The following is a 17,825-nucleotide window of genomic DNA, read 5'->3' as shown; positions in this document are numbered from 1 at the left end:
CATTGGTCATTTAGAAAGGCTGTGAGCATCTTGCGGAGGTCCAGTGTTGATAATACAGATGGTGCTGGCTCTTAATACCTTATTGGGAAAAGCATAAATAACGTGTTTGTCTGCAAATATTTGGCTCATGATTTTTTTTCAAAAATAACATTTGGATGTTTCCATAGCGTGTCTAAACTTCAGCTGGCTTTCTCATTAAACGTAAGAGAAGGGGTGGAGTTTGTTTCTGTTTTTCAGTCAGTCTGCCACAAACATATAATCACAACAGACAGAGAAAGACAGTAAAACAGATAGAATAGAATATTATTATCTTCTGTAGACCTTTTGTTCACTACAGGATTAGTCAAAATTATATTGTTTACAAAGATAGCTGGTGAGGGTTTCCAGTTCATCTGCTGTACTGATTAGCAACAACTCAACTGCTTGGTTCAAGTTTGTGCAGCACAGCATGTATGCTGTGTTTTCTACATCAACATTTTGGACTCAGAGTGCCTGCCATATTTGTGTTACAGCAAGTTTGTTTTAGATGCAGAACACTGCACACTCACATCATGAGAAAAGTATTTCCATGTGAAAAATATAGTTAGAAGAAGAAATACTTTACTTTCCTTGGGGAAATTTATATTTATGTATACTGTATGGCAATTACGGAGGTGTAACGATAAGATACAATCAAAAAATACATATACAAATCTGTATATTTATAAAACGCAACAATGTGTTCCCTTTCTCACTACCCATTGAAAACAAAAAGGTGTGGAAACTAAATGGTTAAAAATGGGTTAATTACACTGACTGAATACATCAGTACCGGTACCTTCTTCAGAAAATCCTGACTTCCTCAACACCACAGAGGCCTGATGTTGCTATGCAGAGCCTTCCCAATATAGCTCAATTTTGACGGCCAGAAATCAGTCTGTAAAAATTGGCCATATCTGTGTATGGGCTACATCCTGTAATAATGTGATCTTTCTTTCGAAAACTGCGATGTCAGGGATTTATTCCAATCTTGAAGCTAACCCTTGTACATTTTCCACAGTTTACAACATAAATAAAATGCCTATTTTGCTGAATATTTTTATTTCAATATAACTTGATTTTTCTTTTTGCAACAAATCACAGTGTTTTGAAATATTTTTGGGGACATGTGCCTGTATTAGAGAGTGACAGTAGAGAGCAGACAGAAAACGAGGCGAGAGAAAGATGGGGAATCACATGCAATAAAAAGGTTCTCAGTAATCGAACGGGTGGACGTTGCAATTACATAGTCAGCACCAAACACGCAACACTTTAGATAACAGAAGTTCTTCCTCACCTGAGTTTGGGCAGGTTTTTCGCAGTCAGCACATTTTTCATCTGCGGGTTCCCCGAGAGTTTCAACTGACTGAGCGCGCTTAGTCCAGTTGTTGGAATCACAGTGAGAGAGTTCATACTCAAATCTCTGCAAAAAAGGAAAAGATTATCCTCTGTACTCATTATGATGGGAAATGGTAAAATAATATTACACATCATACTCACAGGTTGGTGAGCGCAGTGAGGGAGAGGAAAGCATCTCTGTGGATAACTCGGATTGCATTTCTACTCAGGTCTCTGTAAAATCACAGCCATAAAACATTTGTTTTTACAGCATCCAGCTTGTGTGACTATTTATGTTAAGGAGTGTGTGACTGAGTGGACTTACAGTAAACGGAGAGCAGAGAGACCTTGGAAAGTGCCCCTGTCAATTTGTTGAATATGGTTGTGCTGAAAACTTCTGTAGATTGAAAACAAGAATTTAACGGATTATAAACAGGCAAATGATTACCTTTATTACCGTAGTTGTTTGGTTTTACAATATAATCTTTAAAGTAGTGATGCACCGAAATGAAAATTCTTGGCCGAAACCGAAAACCGAAAAAAGAGGAAACCAAGACCGAAAACCGAAACCGAAACACCGAAAGAAATTAAGCCAATTATTAGTACCATTGCATTTATGGCTATGACTGTGTACTAACTTTACTAAAATCAAGGCATTGCAATTGTATAAATTAATATTAAAGTTTAATTAAAAAAATATCTAGCAGAAATATGGCTACAATCTGATAGTCACATACAGTATACAGTAGCCTAAGAACAGAATAGCTTACCTATTGTTATTATTATTATTATTAATTGAGGCACTTTCTTGCAGGATTTCACTGAACATATCAGACAACGAGGGTGCATGCCCCTCATCTGGTGCAGCGAGACAAGTCTTTTTTGCGCTCGGTCTCCGTCTCCACGCGGGTTCTCCGCATCCATTGCGGCCTGGATCATTTCTCGTGCGGCCTTGCTTTATTTCCGCATCCAAGTAATGGTCTTTATAACGGATCAAGTACAGTCGCGATGAAGTGCAGCGGATCCGAACAGATCTCACTGAAACGTGTGCTGACAGACTCTAAGAGCGTACTTTTCATTGTTTTCACTCCGTGGTCCGTCTCAACCTCTTTGCCTAGGAGACGCTTTGCAGGTGGAACGGATCGGGTACTGACACACGTGCAGGTCGCGTTTTCTGTTTGCGTCATCACAACATTTTCGGCCGTATTGTTTCGGTGATAAAGGTATTTCGGCCGAAAACCGAAAATGCCCTTTTGGCCCATTTTCGGCCGAAAATTTTCGGTGGCCGAATATTCGGTGCATCCCTACTTTAAAGTTTATGATAGAATCTGTCTTTTAACCATCCTTGTCTGAAATGATTTGTGCACTGACTGCTACATGTTCAACACTCACATCTCCTGCAGCCGGACGCAGCCCTGGAAGGATGGTAGCTCCTTGATCTCATTGTAGGACAGGTCTCTGATGGAGGAAAACAAACCACCTCAACAATTAGACAACTGGGACAATTTACAATGAAGATAAAAGGTTGGATGGTAAGTCATGTTCCACTCTGTAAGATATAATTGGTCTCTGAAACTTTCTGTACCAGTGTTAAATCCATAGTTTACCCATCAAGCTTTACTGGGACAATTTCTACTGTCCCAGTAAGAGAGTGAGAGGGAAAGACATGCAGCAAAGTGCCACAGGTCAGAGTGGAACCCGCGGCCACTGCGTCGAGGAGTGAACCTTTATATGTGGGCACGCACTCTACCAGGTGAGCTACTCAGGTGCCTGTAGTAGATATATATTTTAAGCACTGCTGCAGGTGACAGGAAAGGAAAAGTCTCTTACAGCGTCCGAAGCAACTTGAGGTCCTCACACAGATTAATGGGGATGGATGATATCTTGGTTCCCGACAGGGTCCTGGAAATAAAAAAAAATAAAAAACTAATCAGTCACTCCTGAGATACACAAATGCACAAGCAGGAACAGATGCTGCAAGTTCACTCACAGACTCTCAAGGCTATTAGTCCATGTAAGGATGGGGAAGTCCTGCATCATGCTGGCCCCACGCAGCATCCTGAAACACACACAATGACGAATGGTAAAATCACAAGTAAGGAACTTCAAAGCACGAGTCAGAATTAATGAAACAAGATACAAAGTTCAAACAAAACTTGTTAACAATGATTTGTCAGGAGTCATGCCTGACAGCGTGACTTACAGGGAGTGCAGGTCAGACAGATTCTGAAAAGCTGAAGCGCCCACGAAGGACAGAGGGTTGTCATAAAGATGTCTGGGAGGGCAGAAAGAGCAGAGGGGGGAAGAGTTCAAATCAAAATCATTTACTATGCGAGAATGGCACCATCTTCTGGACATCCATCTACTGAAGCCTAATGCTGTATGTGTGCTTATCAGAAGGCATTGCTGTACACTGGGCATAGTAGCATTTGTACAAATGTGAGTTATTAGTGTGCTAGTGTCAGTGAGTTTGACCTTACATGGTTCGCAGCAGTGGGTTGTTATGGAAGGCCCCTTCAGGTATGGAAGCAATATCGTTGCTGTGAAACCCGCTGTGGGAAGAACATCACGGAGACAGTGTGAAGACACTTTGTTCAATATGAAACCATGACTTAATAAGTAAGTTGACGTATGCAAAATAAAAACACCAAAAGTAATGATGCAAAAGGCAAACAGTACACAGTTCAACCCACCAAGCACAAACTGGATGTGTCCATTAACTTTCAATCTCTGCTACAGAAATCAAGGTCTGTCAATTTATTTAAATCATCTTTAATCTATTAAATAATGAATGTGCTCCTCAGGAAGACCATGAAGTAAGAATTGTGCTTTTTGTAGCCTTCAAAATAAAAGCACCAATGTTGAAACAGGTTACAAAAAATGTCAGCTCATTTATTTATATTTGATCATTATACCCAATAGATAAGAGCTTAAATAAGTAATGGTTTAAACATATAATAAATAGAATGTTTATCGTTTTTTTCTCCTGATGTATCTGTATGTAAATAGAAACTTTTAAACCACATAAGATTTGTAATTTTTACAATTCACAGAGAGTCACGAAAAATGAGGGCAGGTTTCAACTGTTTCGCTACTTTGCAATTGTGCTCTAGTTTTTCTCGTATTTATTTCAAAGCTACTTTTTCAGATATTTGTCTCTTTTGAACCACATAAACACTGAAAAGACATTAAAAAGTCCCCTTCACGCTCTGATGAGTTAACCGGTCCCTGACTTTAGTGTTAGTACAAAATGTTTCCCCTCACAGAAAAGAAACAGGACGATATACTCACAGTTCCTTGAGTTTGGGCAGGGCCTCTATGGCTTTCGGAAAAATCATCAGGTTGTTGAAGTTAAGATCTCTAGGATGAGACACAGAGAGAGACGCAGGAAGTCAGCGCTGTTTTCATGCATTTTGACCTAACAAATCCCTCCCTCTAAAGCCAACTAATTAATGGGACATTCAAACAAAAAGGTCTAGACATTGCTAATAGGAGTGTTCAATTATCTGGTTCCCTGTGTGACTGTTGTCAGCACCAAGTCATGCACTAATTATTAATAACTAGGATTACTAGAATTTATTAATCTTAATAACAAAATATATGACTTTCTAATGGTGCTGAATGGTTTACTCTTTAAGCAGCAATATGCAATGAAATACTGACCAGTACAAATACTCACCATAAATACATAATCCTAATAACGGATTACTGGTCCATTGTTTAATGGGAATCTGAGCCTACTGTAAAAAACATCCCATTGCACTGTTAACATACTATGTTGCAAGCAACTGGACCACGGAGCTAGTGCTGCAGTTTATGATTATTTTCATTAACACTAAATGTGTGGATTTTTTTCTTTTCACACTGCTTGCTTGTTGTAACACTAAAAGGTAATCAATTACCAAGGTTAGGAAACAAGAAAAAAAAGCAGCAAATCCTGACATTTGAGAAACCGGAAGAGGCAAAATGCTTAATAAATGACTTAAATGATCATCTATTACTAAAAATGTTAATACATTTTCTGTCGATCAACTAACAAATTAATGATTATTGTTTTAGCACAACATGAAGCAACACAAGCAAATAAAGAGCTAATTATACAGTATCCACACTGATAGCATATGACTAAATAGGTTTTAACCAGATTTGAGTTAAAGAAACATGGTGCATGTCTCTAAAGGGCTGCTGTTGGTGTAAAACTGCATTTGAACTCCAGTATTTCATTCATGCACAGTCTGCCCAAACTGTCACAGCAGCTCAACCTCATCTCTCCACAGATATTATAGAAAAAACAACAGAACACTATAGGCAATAAAACACCATTGGAAGACACTGCACTGCAGGACTGCAGAACTGAACTAAAATTTTAATATAGGCCTACTAGTGGCTAAGAGCCCACTGTGTTGTGTTATTATGTAGGAAAATGTAAACACTGGATCAGCAGATACTTGACTTTAAATGAATGAGTTTGGGATTTAGACCAAAAAAAAAAAAAAAAAAAAAGTATGAGGACATGCAAACTAGTGTCCTGTAAAGGCCTGTGTGTTGTACAGTAGCTGTTTGCCATTAGGTAAGGCTGCCACTAAAAGATTTTTCATAGCTGTGTGGCAGGAGGAAGTGAACAGTGGGAGGGCAGATTTGATAAGCATCATGTACTTTGCTCTATTTATCCTAGAGCAATTAAAGGAGGAAGTGGACACAATGATGTCTAGAGGACCGGAGCAGTGGTGGGTGGGGGAGCCGCGCGCGCACACACACACACACACACACACACACACACACACACACACACACACACACACACACACACACACACACACACACACACACACACACACACACACACACACACACACACACACACACACACACACACACACACACAACACACAAACACAACTGTATGACTATGATTGCTGTGCACTTACAGTGTCTCCAGGTTCAGAAGTCCAGAATAACAACTGTCTCCAATCTCCTTAATTCTGTTGTTATGAAGATGTCTGGAAAAGCAAAAGCAGTTTTACACATATCTGTGAGATTTCTTTTATACCATGACAGATTTCAAATAATCTTCCACATTCATCATGGGTTTTATTCCAGTGCGATTTGTGAATCAGGTGTCCATACTGTTTGTGTGTATGCAATAGGCTTCCCTTGCCTAATAGATTCCAGGTCTTTTCTTCCTGTTTATCCTGACGTGTTTATACTAACCCTGCAGCAATACCACTCAACGTGAGTCTGTGTGTGTGTGCTTGTGTGTGTGTTTGTGTGAATGTATAACCGTTTGGAACAATCCCTCAGATTCGTAATCATCACATATTTGCAAGTTCCTCTGAAAGACGGTTTTAGCATTTCCCTCCCATGCATAAAACAACAAAATCTGCTCATAGTCAAGCTACTTTTTTTTTTTTTTTTTTTTTTTTTTAAATTGTCATTAACATTCAAATTCAAATCCCAATGACATATTTCACTGCCAAAAGTGCATGGAAAAACACTGCAGGGCATAAGTAGCAACCCATTTTTTTTACTTATTAACTGTAAGCTGTGGAAAAGAAAAAAGAAATACTACAGTATGTTTGTGTTTTCGAATTTGATTTGCAGTCGCTCAGAGGATACATTCAGAGCTAGAGCAGGAAACAAGGAAAGGTACTTTGCATTGATTGGTGGTAACAGAATAATGCATATAGTGCATGAAAAACTAAATAAGAATTGCACCTTTTTTGTATGATTTAGAGCAGAGCACTAGTAGCACAGCCATATTTTACTAACTGGATGGTAATCTACATGGTCAGGTAGGGAATAGATTTTCAAGTTAGTTAATTGGAAAATCCCCCCCCCCTCCCAAAAAAAAAAAAGTTAAAACGTTAACTTAAAAAACTGTCCATCCACTTATTACACAGCAAGGCTCAGAAACTAAAGAGACATGAAACCATTTCTGTACTGTATATTCACTGTAGACTTTGCATGTGTTGGCTCTCAACTTGAGAAATATCCTGATCTACTTAACACCCAATGACTTCTTCAGCTATTCCCTCAGGTCATTTTAGTCAACAAAAGAATGTTCTCAGTCAGTGTGCCTGGTTAAGTAAGGTTTTAAAAAAAAAAGTACACCAGCAGGTTGTTCCTGCTGAGTTCTTCAGTGTATAGGTCAATGAAGACTGTATGCAAAGTTCTCCTGGCTGTCCTAGGTGAGTTCACTTTAATGACTCTGAAACTGTTTATTACTTAAATACTGTGGCTTTTAAATAACGTGCCACCAAAAGGTTAGTATGTAAAAGTATCAACTATTTTTTTAAGTAATTAATCCAGTGACGGTTTCACGATCGAGCTAATTATCCATTTACAATTGTCACATTCTATGTATTTTTTTATTTCTTTTTTTTTTATTAGTGATGTAAAGTACACAAAATACAGCTGAATGCACTGAATAGTTTGACGCCTATGGTCCTTTGTATCCACCCTGCATTCTGTGGCAAAGCCCCGACTGGCCAATAACATTAGTAAAACAGAAAAAAAAAAAAATATATATATATACATACATACATACATACATATACACACACTAATATCTGAAAAAGGCTGTTTGTGCCGCTACGTGTGGGATGTTACTCAGCTTTATTTTAACACGTACTAGTAATTTCATCATGAAATAGCCTAATCTAATAGAAAGGATTTTTTACTTTTTGCCTGAAGAGTGCCTTGGACCTTTATCCTTTTTGAACTTTTGTGATCCCTTCCAAAGAGCACCTTCATTATTTGTTTGAACTTCCGAGTACTCCGGACCTTTTCTCTTCAGAAAATATTTGTACTTTAACACTACTGTGCAAATTTTAATTCTAAACCACAATTAGAATAGCTTAATATAACTTACAGCACAACTAGACTGGTGAGGTTTGCGAAGGCGTTGTCGGGTATGTACGAGATGCGGTTAAGCGCCAGCGTCAGAGCCTGAAGGTTGGCCTGGTGTCTCAGAGAACCGACGGGGACCTCAGTCAGGTTGTTGTCATCCAACCAGAGGTGACGCAGCTGCTGAAGGTCTTCAAAACTGTCGTCTGGAACTGTGGTAATGTGATTCGCATCCAGGCGACTGCAGAACAGAGAATCAAGGAAAAAGCATTGCTTAATTTAATGAATATGATATTGACACTGGCTCAGGCATATGACATTGCTATAAAGCAAAGAAAGCAACAACAAAGAAAAATTCACATTTATCATATTACAAGATTTTTTTTAACTCAAAACTTCCTCTAATTTTAGTGTCACGTTTCTAGGTCATGGTCATCTAACTATAAAGCGAGGACCCTGTGTGTTTGTGTGAGAACAGTACAAGTCCTGCATTCAAATGTTTACTTCAAGTGAAAAGAGAGGCAATATGTCAGCACAATGTACTTAAATTTACGTCTGTTCAAAGTAGAGTTTTCAAATCTAATTTAACACTGGATAGTTGTAATGAATAATAATGCATCATATTTTAATTGTGATATTTTGTGAGTAAAATCTGAATCTCCAACTTAACCAGTAACATTTTGACCACACTTGAACTGTATTGACCAGACAACTCATGTTTACTCTACCCAATAAGCCACAACCTGTATACCTCCAAAAGTAGGCACCCGAGTGCTTGCACCTAAAACAGTTCCTCTCAATGCAGAGGAGCAGAAGCTGAAAAGGTAAATCTGATAAATTAACTTGAAATTTCCGAACAAACTGTACGTAATAAAATAGAGCAATATTCTCAAGTTTCATGATGTGAATATTTACAGAATCTAATATTTGACTGTTCCCCATTGACTATATTCTACTACAGAGCAGTGACACTACAAACAGTTGAAATTCGTATCAGGAGCCATGAGTTTGGTGGTAAAAAAGAAAATTTGTTTTTTTATTCAAGCAGTATTATGAATGCACAAGTGTTCTTTTCACCATCACCATCCTGTTTTCTCCTGCTAACCTCCCTCACTAAGTGTCTCGTCCTCCCTCAAAATTCCTCAAGTGTCTAGGCTGGAAGAAAAACAGTCTTGATTGACATTTAGCTCTCTAAGACTTTGTACAAACCAAGTCCTGGCTCTGTCAAAGCATATTACTTCAGCTACAGACCTTAAAACCCTCACAGAAAAAAGGCATCTGTTAAAAAGAAAGAAGAGTGGGAGAAAAAAGAAGAGGGGAAGCAAGGGACAAGGGGAGGGTTATAGAGGGGTGATAATAGCTGAAAGCTGGACTTTCAGCACGTTCTCCAGCTGGGTATATTCCTCCATTAGTCCCTGGAAGTGGCAAAAATAGAGCCATGCACAATTATAATGTCATTAAGTAGTTACAGAAAAACAATGCTGAAGACTGAGGGCGAGTGGAGCAGGAAATTGTGAGGGGGCTGAGTAAAGACATGGAAAAACACAAGTTCTTGGAAAACTCAACAATCCAACATAAGAAGAGACAGATCTGCTGAATAAGACTGACTTACTCAAGTAAATGTCTCAAGTAAATAGTTGGTATTTCAACAGTCGATAATCAATAAAGTCTTAAAGTGCTCATATTATGCTTTTTGGCTTTTCCCCTTTCCTTTATTGTGCTATATATCTTTTTGTGCATGTTATAGGTTTACAAAGTGAAAAAGCCCAAAGTCCACCCCAAAGGGACTTCCAGAAAAAACACTGTTCACAAACTGCTCCAAACAGCTCTATTGTAGTCCAGCCTTTACTTCCGTGACGAACGTGTGTCACTTTGTAACACATGTTATAATGCTCGCCTAGCTGCTAGCATGGCACTCCCTCATACTCTGTAACTGATTAGCTAGCAGTACTTAATGCGCATGTTAGACTCCCAACAAAAATGGTACAGAAGTGAGCTACAGAGTCTCACTCTGTAGCTAAACAGAGATCTCAACACACATGGTGAAAAGAGGAGCTGCAGTTCAACAAATACTGTATATGGTGTTTTCTGAAAATTAAACCACATAAATCTATTCTGGTACAACCTCTAAATACAATTATGAACCTGAAAATGAAACATATGAGCACTTTAACTTTCATAATTTTGCCATCTTACAGTAGTGGAACATTTTCAATACTGTAAGTGATGGCTGCAGTCACATATAAAACTACCTTGGTGAACGGCAGTGTGAATTTGGTCTGTACAGTCTGGTCTGTGAAGTATGACAAACTGTAACTGTAACACAATGCAACTTGGTATTTCGAGTGTGAACTTTAATTCAAAAAATGTGGCAGAAATGCATGTTATTTCTGTTTTTGGTGCAAAAAATACCTGATTTTAAAGTGTAATTTTAAAGTGTGATTTTCAAGCATATTTGTCAGAAAGTCAGCACATTTTTTAACCAGACTAAAAGTTTACAGCCATACTAGCAGCAATGTGACATTGTACTCTGGCACAGCGGTAGTTTAAGTTTATGCTAATACTAGCATCCTCACAATGACAATGCTAACATGCTAAGGTTCAAGAGGTATAATGTTTACCATGTTCACAATCTTAGTTTAACGTGTTATCATGCTAATTTAATGGCAATCACAAACCAAAAATGTGAACTGCATGGTGATGGTATAGGAAAAGTCAGGGGATCAGCAAAGTCATTGGGATCCATCGTCTGGAGACCATGAATGTCTATACAGAGTTTCATGGCAATCCATTCAGTAGTTGTTTAGATATTTTAGTCTGGACAAGAACACCCTCATCCTTGATATAAGAAGTTCAACAACTGACAGTACTGATTTTTATTCTACACAAACTGTTAGTGCATCTATTCGTTCACAGTGAGAAATCAGTGGCCAGTGAGCTTAAACTAAACTCCATTGTTGCCTATATACCTATTTTTGCATACATTTGTTTAGCAAATCTTCAGCACCACAACGTTTAGATCTTTACATACATTAGTAGATAAACTGTTCTGCAGTACTCCTGTTGCGTTTTATATTATCTTTGTGAGTAACTGTCGAAAATGTGGTTGTTAGGTTGGCACAAACACTATGAATTCCACTTTGGATAGTAAGCTGTTATACACTGCAGTGCTTTCCCTGACAACAGCACTGATGACTGCAGCGTATCTTCCTGTCCAGGAATTCAGGACAAAATAAATTTCCCATTAAGTGCAACATCTAGAGAAAACATAAAACTCCCTAACAGGGCTGGTATGACATAATGGCTTGAGATTGTCAGAGTGATTTCTTACAAATAAACATGAATTACTGATTTTTGTAGCAGCAGCAGCAGCACCACCACCACCTTTTGATCATGTTGATGTTACATCAGCAATTCAAAAGAGACATTGTTCCGTCCAAAGCCAAGCTCTTCTGCCATGTTTGGCAGTTTACAACCAATTGAAACTACATTATTAAAAACAAAATAAATTTACCAGTATGATAACATTGAGAAATAATTACAGCACTGAAAACTCACAGTAATAGCAGTGAGTGTTTCCATAATACAATAAATGCAGGACGGAAAGGTCTACTTGAAACTCTATAGGTTCTTTGAGCAGACAATACCCTACATGTGTTTATGTGTGCATGTACGCATGTGTGTGTGTGTGTGTGTGTGGGGGTGAGATGACTTACAGAGACTGCAAAGAGTGAAGGTTCTTCAGGGCTGCACTGGGCACAGTCTTCAGCTGATTATTCTGGAGCATACTGAAGACAAAATGGCAAAAAATATTATGATTTCAACCCACAACACATTTTCTTGCACCATGAATTTAAAACAATATGTATCCACGGATAAATTCTTTGCTGTGCTAAGTTTCTAAGTGAGTTTTGTCCTGTTGTTTATATGGATTCACACTGGTTACAGTTATTCCCTTTGAAAGATACAATGGCTTCATGGTGTTTTCCAGATCGTTGTGTTTGCAAATGAAAAAAAAAAAAATACAGACAACTCCAGACTATCGGAGAATTCTCTTACAAACTGCTGCCAAGCTAATGAAGAAACTTTTAACACCAATAAAGGTATAAAACGATCACTTTATTTAGACTTTAAGTATTTGGTTTATTAAGATAATGTAAAATTATGTATGCTTATATAGTTGCAGTATTTGTCAAAACTGACCCAAATCTGATGTGAATGGGGTTTGTTTGAGCTGCATGTAGTCAAAATACTTCAGTTTGTTTTTACTTGTGTAATTGCAAGCAACAATGTGAATAAATCACTTGATATGATAAGCATATACAATACCTCCATGTGTTTGTGTTTTCAGTCATGTATCCAAGACCTCACCTGTAGATCAACAGGACTTTGAACTCTTGGCCCGTTGCAGAATTAACAGGGCAGTGCTTTGTGTGACGCACAATGTGTTCGAGTCTGTGCAAGCACACTAGGGTGTGCTGCCCGACTTAAATTATGCAGAACTAATTTTTACACAGGGCCTGTATGCAATGCTCTGTTAAGTGTTTTCACAGCTACAGATACTGTTGGGAAAGGGATGGAAAAGGGCATTTAGTCTATTCCAAGTGGATGTAAATGGTATGACTATGTTTAGGGTGGCAATAACTGACAGCACCACAATGTTACCACAAACTGCAATATTTACTCTCTCCCCCAGTGTGTGGAAAACTTCACACCGTCACAGCCATAAGAGTGTCTGTTTGTGTGTGTTGACGGCGGTGGTGGTGACAGGGAGGGTGCATGCTTACAGGACTTTGAGCTGATGCAGTCCAGACAAGGCTTCAGGGTGGATGAATGACAGGTCATTCCCCGCAAGTCGCCTGTGGTGAGAGAAAAAGTCACGCTTATATTTTGGAAATGTCTCAAACGTTTTAAAGCAACAGGAGACATTTCTGCATAAAAAGAACACACTGTGACAAAACCACTGAGTACATTTTATTTCTGACTAGAGCAATGCATAGTGTTTAAAGAACGTCTCCACATCCAGCACCTCAGTAGATTAGGTTCCAGCCCTGAAGCTGAACATGGGGCCTGGGGTATCAAAGACATGTGTCTGTGCCATGTCCTGTTGTCACTTCGTCTGTCACCCACAGGAGATTAGAGCTGTTCCTGGATATCCCCTCCTTAGCTCCCTTTCCAAGCCTCACAACCATTACTATTCAGTGCTCCCTATAGAGTGAGTGAAAAACTGATTCACCCCTCTGAGGTCAATGCAAGCAGTGTAGCCTTGTAACAGTCTTTGCCTTGTAACCTTTTTCAGTGGGCAGCTTCTTCAGTCCCTGCATGAATTACATGAGACTGAGGTGGACACCTCCCTTTCCTGATGAGAACAGGAAGTGTATCGGAAATAGGGGTGTAAATAAGCATGGGACAAGTGGACTGGGACACACAGCCCAAGTATACTATCTGACCTGAGAGATTAGCAACAGATTTATCACTCTGCAACGTGAGTCGGAGCAGGCTGAATTCCCTGCAACAAGAGCTGCTGGGTGTGAGCCTGAGAATCAAGGATGACTGCGTTTGAAGACCACATACCCTTCATAAAGACTCAAAACTGCTCTTTTGTTTGTTTGCCATACATTTAACTGAATTAGTCCACTGTAAGGCATTTTGTAGCAAAGCTATGAGTTGACAAGTATGAATAGCTGTGAGTCTCTCATGAGATGAAGTATTGAGTGAATTACCTGTTCCGAGACAGGGTACTTCAGTACCAAAATTCTGAAAACGTGACGATACTCGTTTTTCTACAGTACCATAGGTACCGGGGGATGCAATTCTTCCTGAGCTGACGGAGGCATTATACGCTTACAAGTGTTCTAGTCTGCCGCCAGTAATTGCTGGAAAAGAACGCCCACCAGCACAGAAACACTGCCAAGCTCTCCATTGCCGTGCACGATGGCTTGACCACGGTCAGCCTCTGGCTTTACCGTAACATTATATCTCAACAGCTTTCCCAAAGTCACCTGGAGCATGCAAACTGAAAGTAAAGTCTGTTTCTCTCTGCCATTGTTGGTCAGCTCCAATAGCGGACATTAGCTAACTTTAGCACTTGTTCTAGCGGACCTCTAGAACGTCAGTTAAGTTAACCTTAACCAGACCGGTTCTATGTGAAAACAACAACAGCAGAGAGAAACAGACTAACTAAACATGCAAGGATGACAAGCCCGTTTGAAGAAGTTGAATAAAATCTTTCTGTATTTTTAAATTGAAAGGTTGCATTAGCTTAACAGGAGAGCATGTGAGAAAACAACTGAAAAACAGAATGAAAAAATGGCTTACTTGGCTGAAAACTGAAAAAATTGTTGATATATAGTTTTTACTGTATTTTTCTTAGAGATGGCCCGATACCATTTTTTTGCTTCGCGATACTGATTCTGATCTGATTTGATCTGATCCGATACCAGTGTGTCATATATTTGATTATGTTTTAACAACTATATACTACTATCCCTGTATGGATGTGATATGATTTCTATTTTGTTATCAGTCTGACTCATGTTAAACTCTTTGTGAAACATGAACAAAAACCAACAATGAATGCCACAGAACTTTCTTTTATTATGCAGTTTGACAGTCAGTTATAACGGAAAAAGAACATAAATAAACTAAACTACTTTAACGTAGATTTTCTTTAGGGCTTTATTACGTGGTATCGGATCGGTGCATTAACTCCAGTACTTCCCGATACCGATACCAGTGTTTTAGGCAGTATCAGAGCCGATACCGATACTGGTATCAGCTCATCTCTAATTTTTATTCCTATTTGCACATTCATTTAGAAGATGTTGAATGTGATATATGAAAAACAACATGTCTTATACGAGAGCCTCCACCAGAATATTAGGATGTGAAAGCTCACTGGCTTTATAAAAAGGCTGTCAATTCAGCTTGACTTGGCTTCGAGACAACCCCAATAAATAACTTCCAAAGCTGCATTCCACAACTGACAATACCGCTAAATCAGCCAATCAATGTGTTTCTATTGAACCACAATTTGTTAAGAGGATGTCTTGTGACAGGTTGAATAAAAAAATTTAAGATTTTAATTCCAAGACCATTCATGACTACGACCTGCAGTTATAGTTATGTAGTACAAGTTGTCACATGCAGATGGATGCATACAAATTCAATATGACACAAATCTTGTCCGTAGCTGTTTAGTCATTCTTCTAGATTTTTTTTCAACATACAGTGACCTATGTGGCTAATGTCAATATGACAATTCCTTTAGAACTCACACAACCCAGAACCTGCAATCACTGTCACAAGCCGCTAACTACCACATGCAAACATGGTTTGACAAATCATTCAGATATCCTTCAGGTTTCACAACAAAGAGCTTCTCCTCCTCTTGCATCTTTCAGCAAATTCAGTACATGCCCCCCCAGGCTTCGACGAGGAAAGAAGAATGTGCTAAATCTCGTTGAGGAAAGGCTAAATCCTCTTCTTGTGCAACACCACTCCCACAGGTCTACCTTTGTCAATAGCAAATTCACCAAGAGCCCTGCTATGCACTCAGACAGTAAAGGGCAACAAACATGATTTAACCACCAAAAAATAAAAAAAGCATTTGGGCTTCAAATTCTGCTTAAACAATGCAATTTAACTTTCTATTTGGGAAACTACTGTGGCAAAACCCAAACAAGCAGCCATCCCCTGCAACATGCTCCCACATGCACAGTACACACCTTGTTGTACAATTGTTGGTATAGGTAGCTGTGATAATAAGCCTGTGACTTAATGTCCTATGTTCACAATGGCAATGATGTTTATATCACAATTTCCAATAATCATGTAATTTTAACAGAGTTGTGAAGTGAGAGGAGCTATTTCAGGCGCCTCTGGTTCAAGAAGTAATAGTTGTATTAATTTTCCCACAGACAATGTGACACAAAGTTGGAGCACTCCTAAGGCTTGGAACAGCATGACCCTTTCCTGGTTGACTCGTCAATAAAAAAGATTAACAACATTTTTAGATATTAAAGTATCTTGTTCTTTGACTTAAAAAAGGTACTAAGTCTGTGTTCATAAAAACCTTCAGGGTAGAAGTTAACTACGACCTCCAAGGTGCATATCAGCAGGAAACATCCAATCACAAGGTAACCGAGGCACAAGCTGAGCATTATGCTGTTGAAAAAAAACACATTTTACAATCGGCATTTCAAATCAATTTTCTTCTGTATTCTTGGTTAATTTTGGATCAAATCAGCAGCTGTGTTTTATTCCCAACAACAAGTGTTATAAATTTCTAAGACAAATTCTCTCGTTTTTTTTTGCTGGAAAGCAGACAATCACTAGAAGCCCATTTAGGGTCCTTTGACAAGGGTTACTGTGAGGGTACCTGTGCTAAAGCTAAGCTAGCGGCTCTACTACGAGAGGCTTTACAGCGTGTTACTGTGGGGGAGTGTAAGTACATAGCTTAACCCTGCTGTTTATTATTATGTTAACATTATTGTGTTGCAGGCCAATGTGTTATGTTAACTGCCACTGCAGAGGAATAAATCTCTATCTCGTACGACAGGTCAATGTATGAAACAGATCTCAAAGTTTATTATGCCTAATATGTCACAGTTAGGGAGAGGCAGCAAGAACCCAACTTTCAAATCCAAGCATACACATACCAGGGTTTTTCCTGTTTTAGAACAGGCCTTTCGGAGGGGACACACATGAAGTGCGGGGTCTGGGGTGAAATCATTTCCATAATGGAATATAATGCACTAAGGGGGCTTACGCATCCGGGACCTGGGTGCGGATCCGACTATACACTTGACCCCAAAGTCCAGTTTGTTTGATTAGTATGAACATTGTGTACCGTACCCAGGCACAGTTAGTTGATCCATGCCCAAGTCCACTTGAAAAGTTCGCATCAGGTGTGAAAACCAACTGTACCACATCACGGAATTGGGCTACTGTTTAAGAAGATGTTTTAACACCAGTTATTAATACGGTCTCAATTTAATAGTGATGCCATCAGACGGCTATGCAGCCCGCCACGGACAAACAGCAGTCGGAGTTCCAGCGGGAGGCTGAGAGCTCCGCACCCAACAGCAGCAGCTCCTCACTGCGCCGCCGCTCCCCAGGCAGCAAGGTCACTGGCAGAGTCTGGTACAGCCTGACTCTGGACAGTAAAACTGAGATCCCATTAGCGCTAGCTTCACAGCAGAGCATTCAGGTCAAGTCAAAACAATGCAGCTTAGCTGGCTTATTAACGCCTGCCGCATGTGTAAAATATAGCCGCTGTGGATGTGAGGGGAGTTGACTGCTGGAAGTAAAGACAAGTCAAAAACTTAAATGCACGTATGTCAAGTCAAGTCCTTAGTCAAGTGATGTCCCAAATCAAGTCACTTTTTTACACCAAGATACAGCACTCTTACCTGTAGTATCCTGTATTTATAAAGAGAAAAGGTATTAGCAGCCCATCTAATAAAATGATTGGCTAGTTTTTATAACTAGTACAACAAGTATGACAATGAATTTAATCTGTATTATAATTATTGATATTCAGTGAAATTAATTTAATCAAAGCAAAAACAAATTATTACTTTCAAATCCAGAAGTGATTACTCGTGGCACAGACACAGCCA

General features: G+C 39.1%; 1 protein-coding gene across 2 annotated transcripts in view; it reads right to left on the bottom strand.

Moving 5' to 3' along the window:
• lgr4 (leucine-rich repeat containing G protein-coupled receptor 4) overlaps nt 1-17,825 on the bottom strand; it is a 35,397-nt gene that overhangs the window by 4,024 nt on the left and 13,548 nt on the right. For both annotated transcript variants that reach the window (XM_039794303.1, XM_039794304.1), the window contains exons 3-15: nt 12,990-13,061; nt 11,919-11,990; nt 8,228-8,443; nt 6,285-6,356; nt 4,648-4,716; nt 3,837-3,908; nt 3,560-3,631; nt 3,347-3,415; nt 3,187-3,258; nt 2,749-2,814; nt 1,682-1,753; nt 1,519-1,590; nt 1,316-1,441 (exon numbers count right to left, since the gene is read on the bottom strand). In XM_039794303.1, coding sequence (XP_039650237.1) covers nt 1,316-1,441; nt 1,519-1,590; nt 1,682-1,753; nt 2,749-2,814; nt 3,187-3,258; nt 3,347-3,415; nt 3,560-3,631; nt 3,837-3,908; nt 4,648-4,716; nt 6,285-6,356; nt 8,228-8,443; nt 11,919-11,990; nt 12,990-13,061 — 1,122 coding nt within the window. The remainder of the gene's footprint in view (nt 1-1,315; nt 1,442-1,518; nt 1,591-1,681; nt 1,754-2,748; nt 2,815-3,186; nt 3,259-3,346; nt 3,416-3,559; nt 3,632-3,836; nt 3,909-4,647; nt 4,717-6,284; nt 6,357-8,227; nt 8,444-11,918; nt 11,991-12,989; nt 13,062-17,825) is intronic.

Source organism: Perca fluviatilis, chromosome 3 (genome assembly GCF_010015445.1).
Source record: "Perca fluviatilis chromosome 3, GENO_Pfluv_1.0, whole genome shotgun sequence".
In the NCBI taxonomy this organism is placed as follows: Eukaryota; Metazoa; Chordata; class Actinopteri; order Perciformes; family Percidae; genus Perca; species Perca fluviatilis.
This window is presented reverse-complemented; position numbering and strand designations above follow the sequence as displayed.